This window comes from Amphiura filiformis, chromosome 11 (assembly GCF_039555335.1).
Source record: "Amphiura filiformis chromosome 11, Afil_fr2py, whole genome shotgun sequence".
NCBI lineage: Eukaryota > Metazoa > Echinodermata > Ophiuroidea > Amphilepidida > Amphiuridae > Amphiura > Amphiura filiformis.
In genome coordinates, this window is record NC_092638.1 from 33,480,332 (window position 1) to 33,506,653 (window position 26,322).

General features: G+C 36.1%; 1 protein-coding gene across 1 annotated transcript in view; it reads left to right on the top strand.

The window, feature by feature from the left end:
- LOC140164752 (anaphase-promoting complex subunit 7-like) overlaps window positions 1-26,322 on the top strand; it is a 53,722-nt gene extending 27,400 nt beyond the window's left edge. Inside the window, 6 exon segments of the mRNA XM_072188118.1 lie at window positions 2,380-2,417; window positions 2,419-2,526; window positions 21,188-21,300; window positions 22,859-22,975; window positions 24,277-24,442; window positions 25,203-26,322. Of these exon segments, the coding sequence (XP_072044219.1) occupies window positions 2,380-2,417; window positions 2,419-2,526; window positions 21,188-21,300; window positions 22,859-22,975; window positions 24,277-24,442; window positions 25,203-25,214 (554 nt within the window). The 3' untranslated portion in view covers window positions 25,215-26,322.

The following is a 26,322-nucleotide window of genomic DNA, read 5'->3' on the forward strand; positions in this document are numbered from 1 at the left end:
TTTTCCGATTGGCTACTTTAAGAAGTGTATGAATAGAATGATAATGGAGTTATGTTTGTTCGTTTGTTTATCTACAATCTTGGTCAAAATTACTTCCAACACTAACATTTGAGAGGCTATGTAGCCAAAAGAGTTCTATTTCTGATTTCGTAGGTTAGACGTTTCAAATGGACAAATCATATGTGACACGATCAAGGGAAATGAGTCGGATGTCGCTGATATTGATTTTGAGATATTGGCAAAGAAAGTGTTAAAATTCTTTTGTTTTATATTGTTTTCAGCGATTGATAAATTGACGTAACTTCACAAAGAAAAGTCGATCAACATGGGGTTTTCAGTTTCTGAAAGCTCTAAATCTCTTTAGAAACATGTGTAAAACTTATTTTCGACCAGGGCCGACATGTGACTCATTCCCTGATCATGTCACATATATCAAAATGTTCAGAAGAGTCTGGAGAATCGTTTCTGCTATGTTGTCAAATTTGTAACCTGCAATGCATGTTCTACTTAGTTTCCACGGCAACAGCCATGCTATTTTTAAAAATTATTTTATAATTTTTTACCCAAGAATATTACAGTTTAAATAGCTATTTCTATGAAACTACAGCATTTTGCAAAGATCTTTCGCATTGCCCGATTTGGCACAGTTTATGGCATATGCATAAAGTGGGGGTTCTGAATGGTTTTAATTGAAACATGTCATCATCACACCAGCACCTCCTTCGATGATGAATTTGCGTAACATTGTGTGACTCAGGCGTGATTTTATGCAATCAGTCGACCAGTGCGATAGGTCTTTGAAAAATGAATGGAGTAGAAACTTCATATTTGGTGTGTGCAATATATGACACATGGATGTCTAATTAGAGATAGAAGTTTCCAATAGATTTCTTGATTTCAGGAAATACGATCTTGTAATAAGTAGGCAGAAAATGCATGTTTTTAGGGATTTGGGGCATTTTGGCCAAATAGAGCTAAGAATGTGGACCTGATCTAACTTCTGAATTCACCATTCTGATCATGTGGATATCAATCACAGACTGTACCATATATTCGTTAGCTTGGTAAAATGGTTAATGAAAAATATTCAGAACTGATGAACATGCAGCTAGACATTGTGGCATACATTGTGCTAGCAGAGATGTGTTGAGAAATTGTTCTATACTGTTGGAGATCTTGATGCCACAAATGACTTTGAAACAAGAAGTTTGTTTTTCTATTAATCCTGATTTTGGAGGTGAAATATATAGTAGTTGTCCGTCGAACAAATGCATAGATTATCATGGTTGTCGGATATTGAAACATGCATGGAGTCAACTTTAGTTATTAATCATGATGTTGGAGGTAATTTTTAGTGGTTGTCCATCAGACAAATGCATGGCTTTTCATGCATGGTAGTCACATGATTTTGTATAAGTGGACAAGTGCTTATTTTGAACACTAGTCCTGAATGCGCTATTCCATTTGTAAAAATCCACACTACCTCTGTGGAAGATTTTGAAAATGTCATCCACAGGGAGAGTATGAATTTCAAATGGAATTAACCAACTCTATTTGAAATTCTTAGTCAGTGGGAGTGGTCTAGTTCGTAGACATACTTTTGATTGGACAATCGTAAGATTTCGGGTGCCGTTTATCAGGCCGTAGACGACCCCACGTCATCATGCGTCTTGATAATGCCTTACACGCGTGTAGAGGTGCGCGTATGTATTGCGCTGTAATGCGGAGACTTGTGCGGAATACGCGACGCGTTAGCGGTACGCGCAACAGAATACGTGAAGTTGTAAACAAGTTTCGCTTCATTTTATAATGAGGGAGTTTTTATGACGGTAACTTAGTTTTTGCTTTAAAAATTTGTTTACAGTCATTAAAATAATATTTAACTGACTAAGAATGAGAATAAGCGATAGGAATTTTTATTTTGCCTATCCTCTACCTATGATAGGCGACAGGCAGGTCCAATATTTTTATCGTAGTGGATACCGCTGCGCCGGCATCCACTACTCAAAATATTGGACCTGCCTGTCGTCTATCATAGGTAGAGGATAGGCAAAATAAAAATTCCTATCGTTTATTCTCTAACTCACCATCCTCTGTAGAAGATTCAGGATGAACCTTTCACAGAGGGTCTATGAAATTCAAATTTATGGAGCTGCCTATTATGTTCATTCCATTTGAAATTCATGCTCCCCCTCTGTGGAAGATATTTCCAAAATCTTCCACAGGGGTAGTGTGGATTTTAAATGGAATATATAGCCCAATGTCAGGTGGCAGTAATTGCAAGAATGGGTGATGACATGATATTCTTCTTCAGGTCTCCCATTCACTGAGCTAAAAAAAAAAAAACAATAACAAAATGTTCATTTTGTATTTCTGCAGGAGTTGTTGAATGTTACGTCAAACAAGGGCGTGTAATGAGAAGCCATGTCTACAGCTAGCAATGCATGCAAGGTACTAGGACAAACACCAAGACCTCTGACACTATTAGGCTCGGTACTGGCAAAAGATAGCTTATCTGTTGAAAAGGTAGGTGTGGCTATATGATTTAGGGGTTTTAAGGGGTACTACACCCTTGGCCAATTTGTGCATATTTTTGCATTTTTCTCAAAAATTATAACGTATTGGTGACAAGTAAGATATGTATATTATAGGGGCAAGGGCTACAACTACTGCACTGAAAATGCAGCAACTCAAGGCAAGTAGTTATTGATTTATTGATCAAATACTGGTTTTCCCTCATTTTTGACTATAACTCCACAACTGTTGTCTCTGTTGAACCAAAATTTCCAGTGCAGTAGTTGTAGCCCCTATAATATACATATCTTACTTGTCACCAATGCATTATAATTTTTGAGAAAAATGCAAAAATAGGCACAAAATTGGGCAGGGGTGTAGCACCCCCATAATGAATGGATGAAAGTAACAGAGGATCGTTGAGATTGAGGTGAGGAAATAAATTGTGCTTCAGGATTACAAGTTATGTGATGGAATCTCAAATACGACACCACTTAAAAATAAAAAAATTGATCATGACATGTTGGTGTCTGCATCACATACTGTTGTATCTCAAAAGGCTGCCTTGTGTGTTTAGTATATTTTTGTCATTTAATTGTGATACACCATAATATTACTTATTATCAATTATTGTTACAATCCCATGTCCATTTGTAAAAGAAAGAAGTATGCTGAAATACAAAATATAAATTATGAAATGCAACAATGATATTGAAAATCAGGTTTTGAGGCAGCAAGTATGTGATGCAGACGACGAAATATGAGGAGATAAAAATGGCTGATGCATTGAGGTGAAGATGGAAGTCTTAATTTGCAAAACTAATTGGATTTTGCTAGAAATTAACTCGGGCACAAGTTTTGATGTGACATTGATACAGGTGTAAGGCTGAGACTTTCAAAGTATGGAATATTTGGTATCAAAGCTTGCAAGCAATCTACATGTATATGCAGTCATGTTTAATAATATACAAATATTTGACTAAGATGTTCCCATTAAACTTGAAAAAGGAAATGTTTATTCTATATTCCAATGATTTGTTTATTAGGCCTAATTCATACTTTTTATTGGATGTTGGTATTCAATGCAGCAAGTAACCCTAATTAGGCTATTCCATTTACAATCCACACTAAATTACAATTAGCCAAAGTCTTCCATAGAGGGAATATTCAAAAAACTTAAATGTGTGTAAGAAATTGTTTTAAGGCAGCTGGAATTCTTTTATGCAATAATTCTTTATGCAACATTTATATCAACATTAACGAAAAAAATATATTTACAAGTACCGAGCATCATCTTACATGCAAGCTTTCATTTTCAATATCGTGCAGGTTTTCAAATTTGAACAAAACCTAATTAAATGTTTTGCAAGAAACAGATTTTTAAAAAGGAAAAAAGGAAAAGGAAAACATGAAGCTTATTGTCAGGTAACCACTGTAGTGCGCATTGTGTTGAATTATCTTTCTTTCAAACTTGGAATGAAGTGAATTGACGTATGCGATGGAACTTATGTAACCGTTCATTTCTTCGCAATCAGTCAACCGATTCCAGTAAAATTGACGTATATGATGCAGAATAAGATGGGCTACATGCTGATGTTTAGATATTTGAATTCTGATTTCTATTTCTCGACTTACGTCCAAATTCATTCGCCCGGTAATTTTTTCTGGGACACCCTGTAGACAATTGGGTAACTTCCATAGTTCCATATGAAATATTCACTCCAGTTGTGTAAGATATGGGTAGGTTTCAAAATGATTAACTCTGACCAATTACATTTGAAAAACGTACCCTATGGAAGATATTTCCAAAATCTTCCCCAGGAGTAGTGCAGATTTTAAAAGGAATAGCCCACTGAATCTGTTTCAGTTCATTTGTTTTCTTCCAACATTTAAAAAAAAATTATATTTGACGTCAAATTTGAGTTTCTTGAAACATATGATCGATTTTACATCAACAAACCTTTGTTAGAGATTAAGGACTAGAAATAGATTAAATAACGTTGCATCAAATATTCAATGTTGAATAAAAAGTGTAAACTGGGCTTTAGTTATAGTGTGTACTAATTTGATTTACTGCAGTAGACAATGCTGTATTGTTATCACGCACCACAGAAACTTGACAATATGTTATTGCATACATGTACATATCTTGCCTACGAATATTTTATTTCCCACAATTGGAGACAATATGTGTTGAAATCAAATAGAAGCAGGAATTGTGTGTTAGGCAAGAAATTTTTTTCTTGATATCCTAGCATGTAGCCATGATCACAGGGCCATTTTTTACAGGCTTTGTTTTATATTTATAGCGCCAAAAAACAAGAAATTAAAAATAGTCATTGTCATTGAACATGGTTTGTGTTATCCAGCTAAGGCTGGTCGGAAGGGAGCATGACCTGGTGGTGTTTGCACAAGCTGACACACAAGAGGAATATACTAGTCTCAGAGAGGAATGAGATAAGCTTGATATATATGGCTCAAAATATGCTAAGGTGTCATATTATAGCCATATATTTTGACATCTTTTTTTTAAAATAATAATTATAGAAATGGAATATTTGCTAGTTTAGTGGCAAGTTTAGGTAGTAAAGACATAGCATACACAATTTAAGTAAAATCCTTTCACTCTAAATAATAAAAAAATAAAAAATAGCTGTAAAAATGCCTATTTTTACACTTTTATTTGTAACATGCCAAGAGACGCCTTTTTTCAACAGCTTTTAATTGTTTTTTACGGATCCTTATAGAAATTCATGTGACCTGTTTCCCAAAATGGTGCAGTAAACCAATCAAAAAAAAAACAGAAAGAGGCATTATGAATTATAAGTTAACAGATCAAAAAAGGATTTAAAAGTTTGCCTTGCATGTATGTTACTATTGTCTGTCAAACTTTTGATTGATTTTGAAGTCCCTCAGTTTTTATAAACAAAGACTTGAAGCATAAACTAAAGGGTAAATCTATTGTAAATAACTTCATTTCTCCATATTATAATCAATTTGTAAGTGGCTGCCATCTTTTTTGAACATATAACAATTTTAAAATTTTTCTTGAAATGTCTGTCAAATAGTAACATACGCAAGACGGTGCTGTAATACCTGCTAAACTAGGGTGATACAGCTAATTATGCTACATGACATAGCATTTAGCTCCACCTAGCTTTGTGGCACTATCACTTTGTGAGGAGAAGCTTTTTTGATGACACAATCCATTGTTAAGTGTTGTCTGTCAAACATTTGTACGCAAGTTTGTACGCAAGATTTGTATGTGTCTGTCAAAAGTAACATACATAATCGCTTTAAAAAATTAAAAATCACTTGATGTTCACATTATGATGATAGTTTAGAGTTTATAAAAGTGTTTTAAAACATGTGATTTATAAACTGCATGTGATCTTTATTCAATTTCCCATCTTGAACTACTGTTTTTGCCAAATTATTATTCTGTATGTTACATTTGACAGACATCTTGCGTATGTTATGGCTTGACAGACACACATATTTTATTTATAACAATTTATCCTCCTTATTGTAATATTTGGACACATTTTTTCCACAATCAGTTGCTGTAGGTCCTACACCTAAATAACCACAAAATACCTTATGTAATACTTTATAAATTTTTATTTGATTGCAGAAAATCATCAAAATTGTGTCTGTCAAATATAACATACGCAAGGGCTAGAAAATTAAATTTGTGAAGTAAATGGTCTATAACTTATCTTTCTTTTAGTGTATTATGAACGATATATGTGCATACTATAATTTAAACCTGGTTGGAGACCAAAAGAAAAGAGCTGGAAAAATAATTGTGTGTTACACTTTTATGACACCTTAGCTTATTTTGAGCCATATGGGTTGTCATTTGTGCCCTATCCATTTGCATGAAATTATTTTTGGGTGATATATTATTGGCCTTAACTCAAGAACCGCAAACCCTATATGGAAATATATTTAATGTGGTTAAATTGGCCTTATTTAGTTAAATGGCTAAAACTGGAAATTTATTGCTCCTGCCATCCCATTCACCTTAATTAAAGCAAATATATGGATTATTAATTTGGTGAACATGATTTAATTTTACATTGTTTATTGATTTGGTTGAGAAATTAATGACAGCTGTGGCACTATTAATATTTCATCACAAAATACCCTGGCATGATGGAGCCATTATAAATCCCAGGACTTTGGATGGCAACCGGTGGATTGCTGGTTTCGAGTCCCGGCAGTGCCATCATGTTGTGCACTTGGACAAGGCGCTTTACCTTACTTGCCTCTCTCTACCCAATGGTGAAGTGGGGAACTGATGTTATGAATATTGTCCGTTGAACATGCCTTCAACATTGTATAAATAAATAAATGTAAAGCGTTTTGATGCATGTAAAGGCGCTGTATAAATGCCAACATTTATTTTCATTTTTTGTTTATTTATCCAATGGGAAAATTGAATGTAACTGAATTACCAATATCAACATTTATTTACAGGCCATGGTAATGCAAATTTTAGATTTGCGTCCACCGCCCGCATGTTTTGAAACCTACAGCATGAAATTTTCATTATGTGAAAAATATTTCATTATTTCCACAAAACAAGGTTCTGAAACAGTTTCAAGGTCTGGATTGTCAGGCTGCTTTATTTACGCAATAATTGGCACCTACATGTAGGGCCTCCTAGTACTAGATCGTATCCGTACTTTGATCTCTGCACTCATTAATGATACCCCTTTTCAATGCATCCACTTAAATTGTGGACAAATCCTACTGAAAGCAATGATGAAAAATGAAAAACGGCCGCATGCGATTTGAGAAAGTGATGGACGCAAATCTACAACTTTCATACCCGTGGCCTTAAATGAGTCATTTGTTGCTAATATTAATTTTGAGATATGTGACGTGTCATGTCAAAAGGAGACACTTTTGGGCAGGATCGTAAATGGAGAAATAGCTAAAAATCTGACCGGGGTGATTTTTTCACAATTTGGGTTTGTTGCGAATTTGTGATGTTATTAAGGGATCTAAAATGAGCGTTTATTGCGTTTCGACAGTATTTTTTGTGGGACATGAGAGCACCTCAGACCTATCGAATTGCATTCTGAATACGAAGCATGTCTTTCTGATATGAAATAATTTTCATTTTTGAAAATCACAATATAATACAAATTTTATGACAAATTATAAAAATTTGATATTTTTCAAATTTTGATATATAACAGTCCTCGAAGTAAATTATATAAATCTAATGATATATTCTTAAAGTGTATGTAGCAGGGAGGAAAAGCCGACGGTCAATTGAAAATTTTGACCTTTCATATCGAAGATATGGATTTTTCCCCAAAAAGACCTTATTTTTGTTTGGTGTTTTGGAAAAAAAAATCCATATCTTCAATACGAAAGGTCAAAATTTTCAATTGATCGTCGGCTTTTTATCCCACCTACATACACTTTAAGTATAAATCATCAGATTTATAAAGTTTACTTCAAGTACTGTTAAATATCAAAAATATCAATTTTAATGATTTGCCATAAAATGTGTATTAAATTGCGAATTTCAAAAATCAAAATTATTTGATATCAGAATGACATTCTTCAGATTCAGAATGCAATTCGATATGTCTGATGTGCTCTAATGTCCCAAAATAAATACTGTCCAAACGCTCATACCCCAGCCCTTAATGTTAAAAAAAATATTGTCTGATAGTTTCAGACTGGAATATAACTGGCATCTTGTATTTTTTGAGACATTTTTCAAGGTAATTCCTGCTCTCAACATTGTCAATAATATTTTTAAAAGGCCGATATCTCAATTTCCAATTTTTTAATACCATAACTTACGAACTAAATATCTTCGCTTAGGAATGTCTGATTTCATTGGGGAAAATGGCATGCTGGAGCCAAATATCTCTATATTTAAGATATATGTAAAAACCTCAAAATTGATAACCTGCCCAAAAGTGTCTCCTTTTGACATGATGCATCACATATTACCAAGAAATTGTTCTGAGCAAGTTATGGAAGTTTGAGGGAAAGAAAGTTCTGATAATAGTACATCAAATGAAACTGATTCTTGATTTTTGATTTTGCTTGACAAATAATTCAGTTTGCTTGGTTGCATCACACTGTGTGACCATCCATCACAAATTGGCTGTAATCTCAGCAGATCTTTTGAGAAATGGTTCTTTGAACCTTTTAAAAAACAATAGAAAACAAAGGATTTCCCAACCCTTTTATTTTTTACTACCTTGCAAATAAGCAATTGGGAAAAGCTTATTGTAAGGTGAATTTGTGACACAATCTGGTCCACGGGGTCAAGCGCAGCAAATTTGTAATTGAGATAAAGGCAAAACTATGAAGTAAAAAACAATAAAATAGACATCTCAAAACTTCAAAATTTTAGAACCAAGTATTAAGACTTGTTACAGTGTTTAAGGGTAGACAAGGTATTGTTGGTCAAAGCAGCCAAAAAATCGATTTTCATTGTCTATTATATTATTGAAAAATAACACTTTGATGTTTTGCAAAAGTTCATTCTACAAATTCTTCTACACAAAATGATCCGCAATGCAATTTTTGCCGAAGCTCACTACCATTCGGAAGATGCTGTGAACTACCAAATCGCAACAGTTTCAAATAGTTGCTAACCGTAAAGGTAAAAATTATAGTAACTCAATTTTCAAAAAATGTCTTCTTTGGTCCCATATGAGCAAGTTGTGTCACATTAACCTAAAAAACCAATATCTCAAAAAGTAAAAAATACCTACATTACATTTGAAAATTGAGTTACTATAGACCACTTGACATGTGACGTCATTGCCCGGCAGTATGCGCACGCATTATGGTACTTTCCATTGTTCTTTGCCCTGCAGTGTGCGTGCGCATCGTAGTCTGCTCAGGGCATGTGTATTTTAAATCTCCCACCACATTTCATATAGTACAAGAAAGCCATTGAACAGTGAAGCGGTTCGTTCGGGCATATCGACAGACCAATCCCTCGCCTTTGTTGATAAACAATGATGTAAAGTGGTCTATATTTATTACATTATACAAACATTAAGCTATCATATGTGTTGAAAACACCAAATGTCTAGCATACTTGGTTCTAAAATTATGAAGATTTGTGATGTCTATTTTCTTATGTAATATATACATGTATTTTATTGTTTTTTTACTCCATATATTATGTATGTATTTTATCTCAATTTCAAATTTGCCACCTTTGGCCTCCATTGATCAGATCATGTCACATATGATAGCTTTTGTAGACACATGCCAATCAATGCACAAAAAGACACCTTAAAATTTAGCATGTTGGAAATAGCAAATTTATTCAAAGCAGCAAGGAAAGCCTTAAAAAGTCAGCTTTATTTCTCAGTAAATATACACAAAATGGCAAATTTATAAACTTAGTGTTTTTATCTCATACACCTATATTTTTAGTTTATGCTATTTATCATATGATTATGCAATTGAAAAGAACATGTTCAATTGATTTATCCATGATGTTTGATTTCCGCCAAATTATAATTTTTTTTATTCTTTACCACAAATGTTGAAATAATATTACTAATAACTGTTAGGAAAGGGTTTTGTCTATTTTTTAAGCAGGAGTACTGACAAGGTAAAGGTGAAAGATACCCCAACGGAAACATGAAGTTCTATGGGGAACTAAGTTAATGTGTGGATTATGAAATTATGTCAGAAATTGCATTGTTTACTAGATAAAAAAAATAAGCACAACAATTTGGCTGATTCCATTTATAGCAGATTCAACCCATCATGGGACGTTTTTCAAACAAATTCTGGCTACCAGGCAATCATGCATATCACGCTATACGCTATGCATGACTGGCAGATGATTGACCAGCAGCCTGGATTTGTTGGAAAAAACATCCCACGATGGATTGAATCTGCTATAGGTGTAAGTTGAGACATTACCATTGGCTTTGGAAGATTTTCAACATTGGGGGGCTGAGCAAACAGAAAATTTTGTTGACCCATCCTGGGGGAGGGGGGTGTCTGAGGGGGTTCCCCTACACCAAAATTATTGAGGGGCTGAGCCCCCACAAGTCCCCCCCAGTCCCCCCCCCCCCGTCCCTAAGCCTACAAGGTTTGAAAAACATCAACCAATTTCATATTATTTTTGTAAGATCATACATTACATGACTTAGAATGATCAGACTTTTGCACAATTTATGACAGCAAAAACTGCTAGTCATGTGATATTATTTTAACCCTATGGGCACTAACCGCCAAATTATCGACCTCTAAGAACTACTTTGATTGGTTACAAAGAGAGCTATTATCATGTATTTAGCCAATCAGAGACATGGTAAGAATAGTCAATATGGCTGACAGGGGATAAAGCTTAGAAGTACCAATCTAAAAGCTCTATTTTGATTAGTTATTGAGATGATTATATCATGTAATTAACCAATCAGGGGTTCTGTAAGAAAGGCAGTATTGCTTAACATCAGATTCAGATACATGTGTAAACCACAAGGTAAAGGATTGTGAAATTATTATGAGCCCTGGGGGAGGGTAAAATTGGGGAGAATCAATTTTTGGCCATCCAAGAGGGGAGGGGAAGCAATTTTTGGCAAACTGAGAAGGGGGCAAACAATTTTGGCACACATTCATGGGGCACCTTTGAGATAAAATGCTCTAAAATGGCTTAGGAAAACAGTACAGATACAGAAAATAAATTCAAGTTTTCCTGCTCCCTGCATTCGCAATACATATCCAGTTGCAATCCCAACAATTTGGTATGTGCAAAGGAGAGGGGCAGAGAATTTTTTGGCAGGCGGAGAGAGGTTTAAAATAAAAATATAGTGTAAATAATTGATTGTCCCTTCAAGCTTTAGGTATGAGAACAAAAGCAGGAGGTACATTTTTGCACAATCATCATGGTGTTGCAAAATAGAATAGCAGTACATTTTTATGATATGTGCAAACAAGCACTTGGCCTAATTACTTGTTTAAGGTGTGATTTCACACAAGAGGAAAATAATCTTGCTTATCATAGGCCTAGAGCACTTTTTGAAAGCCCCCCTCTCCGACAATCCATTATGGATTGTTGATACAGTTCTTTATGACGTCACATGTATATTATTTTGTTATTGATATATATGATAAGTTTGCTCCTGAATAGAGCTATATAGTTCAGCAATACATAATTTTCTATTTTTGACTATTTGCCTTTTATTTACTGAGCGTTGAACTGTCATAAAAGACATAGTAATTCATATCAAATGCAAGAATTTCCAGATTTTAAATTGTGCAGTATCCATATCGAAAGGATGCACTTGCCGGCAGTGTCGGCTGCTACATGTGTTTCTTTTTACATAATAGCTGGGAATATATACCAGACTCATCTCAAGTGGAGGTCACTGCAAATCACCCCAAGTCACATGGTTTAATTGGAATGTTGTCTGTATTTCTAAACCATGAGACTTGGGGATGATTTGAGGTGACCATGCCACTTTGAGATGAATCTGATATTTATTCCTAGGTATATGTATATTATGAAAGAAGAGACACATAGCAGTCGACAAGTGCATCCTTTTACACAAATAGATTCCCATTGCCTTTTTTGAAGTTTTGAACAAAATCAAAAATATATTTGTGAGTGCTCATCAGGCCTGAAAAAAAATAGGAATTAAGGAATTTCCTTGCTGGGAAATTTCATGATTAGGAAGGAAAAAATAAAGAAATATATAAGGAAAATATGTTATGCTAGAGGGAAATTATGTCATTCTTGAGGGAAATTCTGCCTAGATTGCTGGGAAATTAAACATTTTTCCAGGCCTGGTGCTCATTGTAAATAAACTGGTCCCAAAAAGTAACTTACCAGGTAAGAAATTCGTCTGTCAAGTTCAAACGACAAATCGTATTATACTGAATAGCATATGAGTGGAAGCGGTGTACATTTACGCGAGTTTGACACCTCATTTGTCGCAAACAGATCAAAACTTTTGAAGTTATGCTCATTTGAACAAGCCTACTATCAAATTTGAAAGTTGCAGGTCCGCCCCAATGAATTCACAAAATAAACAGACACATGAAAGGATGTTCAGAACTTTTATTCTTTGTCAACTCACACTTTCCTGCTCAAACATATTGCTTGGTCTTGTCAGGTCTTGAACCAACGACCACATGAACGCAATACTCTGGACACACCCAAGGTCCCCTAAATCCCTGGTCATCATATTGATTCTTTCATTCGACTTAATTTCTTCAGATGATTGAATAAGGACAATTGTCATTGAACTTTGATCATTCTTCATCCTCACAAGAAACAATAGGAAAGTTAGTCATGCAAAGAAGAAGAGGAGAGCACTGATTACACCTGTATACTGCCAACCATCTCAAGTGGTATGAGTGCAACTTTCATTCCAGTGGATAGGTTCGGTTAAATAAGCATAACTTCAAAAATACTCATCCGCTTGCAACAAATGAGGTGTCAAAATTCAAAGCGTAAATTAACACTGCTTCCACTCATATCCCATTTAGTGTAACACAATTTGTCGTTTGAATTTGACAGACAAATTTCTTACCTGGTAAGTTTCTTTTTTGGAGCAGTTTACATTGCTATGCACTTGTAGATTTGATTTGAAGTATGGATATGGTAATTAAATGTAAATTTGTGGATGTGTTATCGACATATAGACAATATTTTTAGACATCCATCTACTAAGGGAACAAACCAAAACATTGATGAAGTCCTATAAATTTGCTACTATATACAGTAGTTTGTTCAGCTTGTAATCGGCGGACCTTAACATAGCGGATTAATTTCAATATATTTTATTTTGAAAATTGTCTTGTGAAATGTTGCCAGAAGCATCACAAATTATTAATTCAAGTCCTATACTTTATCTACTTTGTTCAATACAAAAAATATAGAACATACAGGTCAACTGTATCACTCTGAATGTGGGTCTACTTTTCGGTGTATAGTGGTAAAAGCCTAACAATTCCCGCCAATTATGAGCTGATCAAAGTATTTTGCATTTCATTGCTGACACCCTCCCTATCCATCTGTAATGAACCAGTGGGTCAAAATAATATTGATGATTTTTAATGCTCTGCATGCTAGCCATGCGCTTCATCAACGGAAAAAGTTCAAGTTTTGAAATATTTTCTCAAAATATCAAGAGCTATCTTAAGAACTACTGATCCAATACTAGGCTTGTTTGTACTCATTTTAATGCATTTTTCATGCTGATTCCAAATATGGTCATAAAAATTTACATTTCTGAAATTTTTGACTTTTTAATTTTTTTTTAAAACTTGTCGTCTGCAGTCGACACCCGCGTGAAGAGAGTTAAAATCATAGGAGTTCAATAATTGACATTTTCCGTAAATCCGCTCCCTGTGTAACACAACTAGTTTCTGTTCATATGACATCTTCGATCATTTATTTTGTTCCTTATTAACAAGTCACATTGTATATCTTCACTATGTTGGCATCGGCAACTGCAAGTACATTCTCCGTCAAGAATACCATTGCCCTAGGGTATATCAACCCACTGGCGATCCGCGCCACAAATTCACCGTTTACGCACGAGTACTGCTCGATCACACCTTTCTTCTCCGACTGTTGTTTCTCGTTGACTCTTCCAACAAGGATGCAGTTTGTGCGCTTATCGTAGCAAATTGCGTAAGCTTTTGGTATGGACAGGTTGAGTACTGGCTTGCCGGATTGTATGTCGACAATACATACACCTTTTTCACGACTAGCTATTGCGACTTGAGTATTCAAGATTGGAGCAAGACGATCGGGTGACGTGCCGATTTTGAACGCGGTCAAATCGGTGGAATGATGTATGGTAATTTGACACAAGTCCCGATCTCCCGCAATGACGCGTTTATTTGGAGTTGACGTGACGCATACAACACTGAAGCTTCTGTTGCTTCCTTCAGCTTGTGTTTGAATGTCACCTTTGTGCGTACCGACTTTGTCGTAAATTTCAATACACTCCATTCGGGCCACCAGGTGATCACCATTTGGCAGCACCGTCACGTCTTGCGGTCCATACGCGCGCACTGGAAGTTTGAAGTGCATTTTCTTCTGATATTGTTGACTGATGCGGTCGTGATGGTACAGCTGAATGACGCCATGGTATTTTGAGCAAACTGCTAGGGAGCCATCACTGCCAGCCGAGATGCCAGAAAGATCGCGTTTGCAGTCTTTGATTTCTTGGATTAGACTCAGCTTTCTTGGCTTACTCTGTGACTCTCTACGAGCTAGATTACTTGTGTTGCGTTCATTTAAACTCAAATTTGATATATCACGTACTTGACTCACAAGATCTGACTGTGGTGCCTCAGGGGTGCTCGATTTGCGACGCTCAAGGGTGCTTGATTTTCGTCTGGAAGCATGTTCCTGACTCCATTGATCCGCCTCGGGCATCTCAGTGGTGCTCACTTTACGCCGCTCATGTGTACTCAGTTTACGCGCAGAAGTACTCTCGACTGATCCGATATTTAATCCGGCTGGGTTAGGTTTGAATTTCACCATTTCAGGTTTGCTGTATTTATCCTCAAGCTTGTGAGGCTTTTTAGAGCACTTTTTAAGGAGTTCCTTTGCAAGCTTATCATGTTGCGGCACATAATCTTGACAAGATGTAGATTCCTTTACTTTCCGTGCGTTAGTAGCAGCAATTGTGATATCACTAGCAATCTGAAGCAGCTCCTCTCTCTTGCTTTCAAAGTTCTGCAGATGCACCGCGCTTCTGTTACGCATTTCTTCCTTGATTCGGCGTCCTTGTTCCTGCACGGATTCAATCAGTGTATCAATCTTTTGCTCTTCCATGAGAAGTAACAGTTTAAAGTTTTCCTCCTGATCCTCCACCTCGCGTGCTGCTTTTTCCCACTGTCCAGTGCTCTTTCCGGCTTTAACCAAGATCATATGCATCTCCTCGACTTGCTCCGCGTACAGCTCGTTCACATCTTTAATATCATGTCTAGTACGCGGCTCATGTTTTAACACGATGCAAGCCTGGCATGCTGTCACCTTGCATGTGGTGCAATAAAAATGCACCTTTTCACCGCTATGATTCGGACACATCGGTACACCACTCGTGTCGCCGTGCTGTTTCTTCCGCGCACTGTCCTTACGCTTTTGAACATGACTGAAATGTTTCTCCGCTAGACTCCGTATACGAAGATTAGTCTTGAGTCCTTCTATTCCTTCCGCGGTAAGATGAGTCACCATGCGGCATTCAGGGCATTCAATAGTAGGTTTCCAGCCATCCGTGATCAGTTCCAGACATATTTGGCACTCGATATGTGGACAATCCAGTTGCTTGGGTGTATGTGGATCAACAAACAGCTCAAAGCAAAGAGGACAAGTCAAATCCTCTTCAACGCTCTCCTCATAAGTAGCCATTTTGTTTAAAACTCGTAGCAATGTCTATTATAATAATTATCCAGTGTGTGACAACAACCTGTTGATTCCACCTGATGATATTAATTTATGTACATGTATATGAACAAAAATAATGGGCTTAACACTACAACAGGTGTTGTGAGCATTATCCCCTGCTCAGTGCTGCATGCTAGACTAAGTATACAGGGCGTAACAGCATGCTGTACATGTGCTTGTTGGTTGCAATCAATATTTTTACGAGCATTTTAATTTTGCACCATTCAGGGACCATGCCACAATGCAATAAAGGCTGTGTCTTTGCAGTTAAATACCTTGAACTTTACAGAGTTCACTGTGGTTCCCTTACAGATTTGCTATTCATTTTTCCTTGCAAATGTGTGAAATTGCACAATTATGCCAACTGAAATATTGACGTGATCCCGGGATGTGATAGGCCTATATTAATTTTAAACAAGTTCCTGTTGCTTTCGTGCAATGGCAAGCTAATTATATGTTTAACAAGAAATAATTTTTTTGTAGATAGCAAAAAAGTTAAGGCAAGAAGGTCATCTGCAATAGCTGCACTATAGACATTTGCCAATTTCTGCATTCTGTATTGATACATACAAATCTAAAGATATGACATTTGGCAGCTATTGCAGGTAAGGCCATCTTGCGCTAACCTCTGGTTGTTATTGTCTGAAAGGTTTCTAAGCTAAATACAGTCTTTTGCAGCTACCTGCTTATTCAGTTGGCAAATTCAGTCATGTGGAGAATGCAAGTATTGTACAAACTTAACCTTGCATGGAAGTATAGGTGTGATTTCATGCAGAAAAAAAAGAAAAAAAAAAAAAAAGGTTTCAGAAGCTAAACAAATGTCTGGATTTGTCTCTCCCATGACTCATGGAGGTGTTTTGTGGTTAAATTTATTTTGAGGGTTTTGTTCTGACAAGCCATGTAAGAAATCACAAAAGGCTACTAACAAAAAGTACAATAGTTTTCCTCATTTTGTGGTCGTTCTTTAGCTTTATTATGAACGTGATTTTACTCTTTGATTCCACCCCTTTATAGCTTCAGACTCTGCATTAAGGCCAAAAAAAATTATTGTTTGTTTTTGTTTGTCCTCCACAGCTTTGAAAGAGGATGTGCGGGCGGGCGGATTTTTTTAAATTTTTTTTTTTTTAAATTTTTTTTCTTCGGATTTGGCGTATTCCTGGACCTAGCTAGCGCTAAATGGTACAATCATTCATGGTGACTTAAAAAAACACATTTTGTTTATTTAATATGCAGTTAAAGTTATAATTTGTGTTCATGCCATAGTCTTTTAATGATTTCAAATCCAATGTATTTTGAAGTCACTAAAAATAATAGACTATGACATGAACACAACTTATAACTTTGCATATTAAAGACACAAAATGTTTTTGGGGGGCTTTTTTTTACTTTCAATCATGAAAGATCTTAGTATTTTACTTATTTTTATAAAAAAAAAAAATTGAAAAAAAAAAAAATATTGGTCAGGCTTTAATCTGAGGAGCGAGCGGTGGAGGACAAACAAACAATTTTTTTTGTGCCTAACCTATGGCATTATCACATGCACCTGTGTATTAAAGTGAATTGCATTGTTTTGATGACAATTGACATGAGTTTATAGTGATCATATTTTATTGTGAGTAAAATCGTAGATAGTGAATTGAAGGAGTAGAATTGTGGACATCTTTTAGACCTATATTTTACCACCAGTTATGTGTAACACAGACTACCCCCCCCCTGAGTGGTGTCAAATGAAATAGGAAAAAGTAAAGAATATAATAAAAATATTTCTCCACCCGAGGTGACACCAATCATTAGCACTTGTTCAGTGCCTGTATAGGACCATGCCAACCCCTCTCTGACATTATAAAATCCACCAGTCCTATGGCGCGCCTCATTGGCCGCTTCGCGCGCACCCCCCCTCTCGAGGAACTAGATCTAGTTCTAACCCATCAATATTCATTCTTATGTGTCCTTTTCATATCTCAAAATGCCAAGAAGGTACGACCCCCCCAGTGGTGTCAAATGAAAGAGAAAGAAGTAAAGAATATGTTAAAAATTATTTCCCCACCAGGGTGACACTCCTCATAAGTCCTGGGTCAGTATTCATATTTTGGGTCCTTTCCATATCTCAAAATGCCAAAAGGTATGCCAAAAAATAAAAGCCAAGATGGACACATCTTGGAATGTCATGTAGGTATGTCCCCCCTGAGTAGTGTAAAATGAAAGAGAACAAATTAAAGCATATATCCAAAATAAAATATTTCCACACCCGTTGGTGACACTCATCATAAGACCTGGGTCAATATTCATATGGGTCCTTTTCATATCTCAAAATGCCAAGAAGGTATGACCCCTGAGTGGTGTTAAATGAAAGAGCACAAAATAAAAAAACAATGCAAATAATTTCCCCCACTGAGGGTAACACTCCTCATAAGACCTGGATCAATAGCTGAAGCCACATGGTTCAGCTATGGTGCGGTAACCGGTCTAATTTTACTACAAGCCGGAATATCCTGTTGGGTTTGGCAAAGGGCACAAATATTTTCCGTGAATATTTTTTAATGAACTTTTGCTATAATGGCAGTCATCCAAATACTTGATATCCTGTCTGAACTCCAAAAGAGGGCAGTATGATGATGATTGAATTGAAAATATGATAAGCATAAGCATATACAGGGGTTAGTTCAATAGCTGCCATAATCAGGGCTCTTAAGGTTAGCCGAGAGTTTTTCATGCGCTTGATTTCAGAGGGGCGTATGTTCATAACAGAAACAGCCATGCAGAAAATGAACAAGCATACTGGGACGTAGGCCTACTTACAATAGAATATTGATCCACGGTCAAGACATGAAACTTGGCTTAGCTCGTGCCCGGAGCTCGTGAGTCGGGCGGGCGGGGGGTTACATGAGGGGCGACATGCGGGTCGGATGCCGGGGAGGGGTACAAGCCATTTTCGCAATTTTCATAAGGATTTTATAAATTTTAAAATTGATTGGGGCACTTCGTCAAGCTATGCCCTGGAAAATGTGTTGATTTTGAATTTATAGCCTTGATATCTTTGATGAAATAATCAATGCTGCTATTCCCCTGATTACAATGTAATAGGGTACAACAATAACATCAACAACAATATCAAAAACCAACTATTTGCAAATCGAATTTGGGAAGAATATTCAAAAAGACAGACTTAGCAGGCCTACAAATTTCTGAATTATATAAAGTGAAAAACAATCAATCACGATTCACTGCAGTCAGCGAATCAATCAAATAAAACTAAAAAGAAAGGAGCAAGAAAGAATAAAGAAATAGTGAAAAGAGAAAGAAAGAGAGAGAGAGAGAAAGAAAAAGAACGAAAAAGGAAGTAAGAAAGGAAGAAAGAAAGAAAGAAATGAAAAAAAAATGAAAAAAAAAGAAAAAAGAAAAAGAGAAAGAAAAGAGGAAAGAAAGGAAGTAAAAATGAGAAAAGAGAGAAAAAGGAAAGAAAATTCAGCCACATGAGGACTCGAACCCACAAAAATTGTTCATAACAGATTCCCAGTCCAACGCTCTATCCACTGGACCATACATCAGCTTACGCAATTTCTTATTCTCGAAGCGGATATGTAACTATAATTTGATGTAATTACTTGATTACAATCGCGTCCGCACAATGGCTCTTAGAATAAACACGCATGTCGGCGCTGAAATTTTGAACGAACTGATGGAGGAAAAACCTCGCTTTTGCAATACTAGCTTCAATTTGGAGTGAAAATCAAATGGGATAGCAATTGGCAGAATGTTGAGAAATAATGTAGGTATTCAGATGTCTAAATTAACGCCCGTTATCAAGATATCGATAATTTCACAAAACAGTTTTTTCTCAGACAAGATTCTCGAAAATGTTCCCCAAAAACGTGTTTTTGATCTTGTGAACATGGTGCGTAAAAATGATTTAACCGAAGGATTTTCAAACGGATTCTAAATTTTTTTATAAACACACAAAAATAATGTAAAGATACATCCATGCACCAACATTTGACTCACTGCGATATTTGATTGCTGAGAAAACGCGGTTTTAGAGAACAACTTTATCGTCTTTTATCGCTTTTTATAATGCGTTTCTTCGTGTAACCTTAACTAACAACAGGTAATTATGTACTCGGGTACCCGATTGAATTACCAGGGAGTATGGATTGCTAGCTTTTCTATAGAAGCAAATCTAACAGTAGCAGTATTTTTCTGGTTTCCAACCCTTGAATAACAAGTAATTTAGGGCCTATAACTTTTTTTTAATCCAACATTTTGTAATTTTTTTTTGGGGGGGGGGTACTTTGACCCGGGTAGGCAAAGGACTGGCGAGAACTTGGGTACCCCGGATTTGGTGAGAGCCTTAATACAGATTCAACCATTTCTACATTCTATACTGTACACAACTAAGTATGGCACCGGCAGCTATTGCAGAAGGCTTTCTTGTTTTTTCTGTTGTTAATGGTAACCAACTAAGCGTTGAAGAAAATTAAAGAAATTTGCAGGTCGGTGTACTATAGCATTAAGTATATTGACCTCTGTGCACTGTTTGCTGGAGGTATTTGTTTACATAAGATACTATCAAAAGTAAAAAAGAGACTGAAATATTGCAAATTTTCTATAAAATGGCAAAATAATTAACTATTTCTGCAAAATGACTTTCTGACACAGCATAAAAAGGTGACAAGTGCAGGCGGCAGGTTAACTCACAATCGACTTGGATCACTTCATCTTGGATCACTTGATCCTTCCTGACAAAATGGAAATGGAAATATTATTTATTTGTGTGGGCCTTTCCATTTAAAATCCACACTACCCCTGTGGAAGATTTAGCTGAAGTTTTCCACAGAAGGAGTATGAGTTTTGAAAACAACAGGCAATTGGGTAACTTCCATTTGAAATACTCACTCCAGTTGTGTAAGGTATGAGTAAAGCCACAACACAGGGGGAGTATGGGTTTAAAAACGATTTAACCCTGACCAATTACATTTAAAAAACATACCCCCTCTGTGGAAGATATTTCCAAAATCTTCCACAGGGGTAATGTGGATTTCAATTGGAACAGCCCAATTCAGTTGGAAGAATAATGATCAGTTTTTAGAATGATACATTAATTGTTTATATTTTTTAGTTTCATCATATTTTGCAAATTTGTTTTGCACATAGGTGTTGCACCAAGCCATGCAGTGTTGTTCCTTACAATACCAGGGCACATTTATTTATCACAGACAATTTAACAAAATCTATCCATTTCCTCTATTTTTGCAGGCAAAAACCATGTTGGAGAAAGCATTAGCAATAGAGTCCACATATCTTGATGCAGTCTACCTATTAGCTGATATACACCAGGAGGAGAAGAGCTATACTAAGGCCATTGATTTGTAAGTATTGATTGATTGCTTGATTGATTGATGCAAAAATACAAAAATGAACATAAAATATTATAAAGTTCATAACTTTGCTACCAAGTATGGAATGGAGAGTGGGAATGTCAATATCATTAAGTATAGCGGTCCTGCTTGCTTTTATCGATTGGCTCCAAACAAAGGATTTGAACTTGTGTCCTTCAACGTAATCATGGCGCCGTGCAGTCCATTCAATCAAATGTTGTCATCAACCTATTTGATTGTAGTGAATTTATTATGTGTGTACATGGTGTAAGACGAACTGTCGCGGTATATTGCAATCATGCTTTTGTTGAATGCAGTTGAGTAGTCCGCCATCTTTATGGTATGATACATCATATGTGACACGATCTGGTCCATGGGGGCCAAAGGAGTCATTTTTGAAAATAGAATTACTGTAGTTATTACATTATACATCACAATAGACTATCATTTACTGAAAACACCATAGGTCTAGCATACTTGGTTCTAAAGTTATGAAGGTTTTTGATGCCTGTTTTCTTTTGTATTTCATTGTTTTTTTACTCCATATTATTACCTTTATCTCAGTTTCAAATTTGCCGCCTTTGGCCCCCATGGACCAGATCGTGTCACATATGCACAACCTCGATTGGTCTTGAGCAAGTTGGAAGTAACAATTTTTCAAAATGTTTGACCGGTCTGTGTGGATCAAAATTATGGCAGGTTTATGTGAAAACACTGTGTATTATGTGTCACGTGAAAGTGAACCATTTTGTACAACAAACTATTTTTTCGTAACTTAAAACAGAACCATCATGAGTATTCATTGGATATATATCTGGCAACCTTAACAGTTTTTATGACACATTCTTCCTGCATTCTTATTGGTTCTTAGCCGTATGATTTGACACAATATAACACGGCTCAGTGCGTGCGAGTCGACACGATACATATGCGCTATATGAACCAATCGGAGGCGCGTTGCAACAACTGGACTGGTCGTAGGTAATTCTTCATGTAAAATGTAGGATTTTATTTCATTAAAATTTGGTATACTTATGATTAATATATTTATTTGAATTGAAGCGTTTAAGAATGAGAATAAAAGTATTGTTTTTAGCCGCTAACGGGCATCTATCATCCCTTATAATAGACCACTTGACATCACTGTTTATCAACAAAGGCGAGGGACTAGTCTATCGATTTGCTTGAACGAGCCGCTTTCTTGTACTATATGAAATGTGGCGGGCGATTTAAAATGCACGTGCCCTTAGCAAACTACGATGCGTACGCACACTGCAGGGCAAAGAACAATGGAAATTGCCATAATTTGCGCGCATACTGCCGGGCAATGACGTCAAATGCCGGGCAATGACGTCAAATGCCAAGTGGTCTTTAAGGCATGCAACATCATTATGTTTGGCATAGAAGTACAACTCGGCTTCACTTTGTTGTTTTACTTAAAATAATTATGTCGCCCATGTTATATAAGACTATAGATGCATTACAGAGGCTAAAAACAATACCGTTATTATTATTAATTATAATTTTATTGTTATTATTCTTGTTATAGGCTAAGGCAACAGTTACAGAATCAGAGTACAGCAAGATTACATCAGATCCTAGCTGATTGCCTAGCAGCAAATAATGAACTACAAGAAGCACTGGACCAGTACAGTATAGCACTAACGTAAGTCATGCTGTCATTAATCCTAACCCCAATAAAGACCACAAAATACCATGAGGACAACCACTACACATGCATGAATCCCATGTGATGCCATGATGCAATCACCCTAAGTGTGTTATGCTCACAGAATTGCTGACCAGCCCAGCGAAATCCCTATGGCTACCAGTCAGTGATTGTGTGCTTGGAATGCAAAGGGTCTATGGTTTGAATCCTGGAGGTACCATGTGACTTATTTGTTCATCTTCTCTGCTTTTTTGTTCCTTCTTTAACTTTGATAGCAAAAAGCAGTGTTCAGTGTTAGGGTTAAAGAAACAAATCTTTCACCAATGGACAAAATCTAGCATCATCTGTTATTGAGGACCAATCGTTTCATGAAGTTCAAGAGAAAGTATATTTTTCAAAGTGCAGTCTTTATATCTTTCACCTTAATGCACAGGTATACAATGCTATGCATGATTTGTTAGACACTGGCAATAGACCTTTATGAATATGCGAGAATCTTCATTCCGTACAAATCATGGGACTTGGTCCTGTTAGTGGTGGATCTGGTTTTTTTTAATAATCTGTGCGTAAGTCATGATGTCAAAAAATCACTTAACCAGTACTACCATGGAGTTTGACTTGAGAATTAGAATCAATCCTCCTTCTTTGCATGTGGCTCATGGTCAGAAAAATTGTGAGCTTTATAATTTGATCAATGCAGCATATTGTGTCATTAAATGTCCATGCAATAGATTCCAGCCAGCAATTTTCAACTTGTAGAATGTGATACTATTAGCAGCCCCCACAAAAAGTTTTGTTAAGCATATTTTACCCACACAATGTTTTTTTTTTTGCCAAAGCTTGTGTACAGTTTTCATGTCCAAATGCACCTAAAAATTCTCATCACCCAAAACTGCTAATATTGTGTTGTATATAATACATCTCTAGTAAGAATCCCATGCAACAGCAGCATTGCCAACCAAGCGATGGCGCACTAACATACAATAAAAAAATTATTAATACCACCCAGATGGTGTTGGCCGATGGACAAATAAGTGCCCACCTAAAGTGACTTTAGCACCATGGCACTTAGTGGAATGAATACGGCACCCTAACCTGATCTCAAATAAGGCCTAAAAAAAATTGTTTGATTTGCGTAAGTACAGAAAATTGTGCACGCCACTGATGACAAGGCATAAAACCATTACCACATCACCCATTATTTCTGACTTTATAATCTTGGGCAAGTGGTAGTTTGTAGCAGGAGTGTTCTCAACTGACCTAATATACTCTTTTATTTTTCCCTTCACAAACTTCAGTCTTGATCCAACCAACAAGAAAGCACTGGAGGGAATGCAGAAAGTAGAGAAGGCAACAGATGGTCTGGAAGCAGGACATGAAGATGAGATGGAGATAGCGGAGGAGAGTGGAGAAGATTTAGATTACGATGCTAGTGATGCAGAGGTTTCATGGGCTGATAATGAGGTTAGTAGGGGTCCTGGGATGATGACACTTTGTGTATAGGGGAACAGGCTCATGCTATTCCCGGGAAGAGGGTATCTTTCAAGATAATAAATTTATTTTTGTGAGAAGTCAGGCACACTTCTTGCCTGGGAAGCGGACTCTGATCTTTCAGGGTAATTTGCAGATTAACTGGTTCAACAATGATGGCAGGAAAAAAGAGACATAGCCAGGAATTTTATAATGGAATTATATAATGAGAAGTTGAGCTAAATGATGTCAACTATCCAGATTACTTTCCTGAATGTTGCTTTCTTCAGGAAAATAGCAGGATTAAATGTATATGCACTTTTCTAAGGATTGACTCAATAAATGTATGTTAACTTCTCTTGAGAAGTTCAGCCACATTTGGTGTATTTGAACGGTACCTTTCTGATCTATATTTCATTTGGTAAGCGGAAGTTAAATCCAATTCTGGATTCCAAATAAATGGAGATACTCCTGATGGATATGCCTAACAAATGTTTGAGTGATTATGTTCCTTATTTCATCTGGGGATAATTGCAATAATCAATTTTGATTTTTGCATTGGGTGATGAAATGCTACCCTTTTTAAATTTTGGAACACAAGTAATGCCTTGCTTGCTTGTCTGGATATTGCGTGTGGAAGGTAAATGAAAATGTAGTGTATTGTGTACTCTAGATTAAAACTGCAATTCACTGGGTACAGTTTTATATTCACAATAATATAATAATAATGATAATTCTTTCTTCTTTGTTTCAGTGGTTCAGCTGATAATTGATGGCAAACGGACATGAAAAACTATTGCGCTAACCAACTTTTGAAGTCAAGTGATGCCTCAATTTGGAAGACAACCAAACTGCAGCAGAACCAAGGCACCTCAGCAATGTGATAAGATTGGTTTCCTCTTACAATGTTGGAAGAGATAAATACCTGTTGTGTTGAAGAAAGGTTGTAAATATGAAGATATTGGTTCCAAACCATGTTAAGTCCATCAGCTCATGTTTCTGATTTACCTGTGCGATATTGTTGTGATGCTATAGTAATTTCAGTTGGATGCACCATTACAAAGCAAACAGTGGATGGATACACAGTAACAATACTGTGTGAGGCCTTTGGTTCCCAAATGAGAACAATAGTCTGCATATTGTTAAACAGCATTGTTGTGTTAAATATTGGCTTGTTGATGGTACAACTCACTGTTGCTAATGTCAAACTTGTCAAAGTAATTATTGTGATTGTATCACACAAGTAAATGTGGTTGTGGACTTAACATGGTTTGGAAACAAGCTCTTCATATAATGTATGGTTGGTGTTTCAAACCAAGATGTGAATTATGGTACTTCAGGATAGATCTTTGGAAGACTGAAGTTAAAGACAAGTATGTGGAAATTATTATTGTCTTTATATTTGACATATTATACAGGGCATATCAAAATGATTGGTACCCATCAATTTCGATGTTCATCGAAAAGCCTGCCTCTCCCAAATACAACAGTGGATACTCTTGAAATGTCTAGAATGTATAGTTTATGATGTGTTTTACAATTAATTTACAAATTATTTGGATCTTATGTTGGATTGTGATGTGTCAGACTCATCCATTATCAATGAAAACTGATGGGTACCTATCATTTTGATACAGCATGTATTTGTTTATATCTCAAATTGACAAAAATAGATATATATCGGTTTTTGCATCCTAGAAGTGCACTGTAAGGCAGTGCATATAAGATGCCAAGTTAGTAAAATTAGGGTAGGGGTGCTAATTATATAGGTGAAAATGCATGAACCATCCCAATCTGTTAGTGATCTTTTGATCAAGCATCGATGCTTGGCCAATCCTTATTTGTAATGAAATATCCATTAATTAGCTATTGTT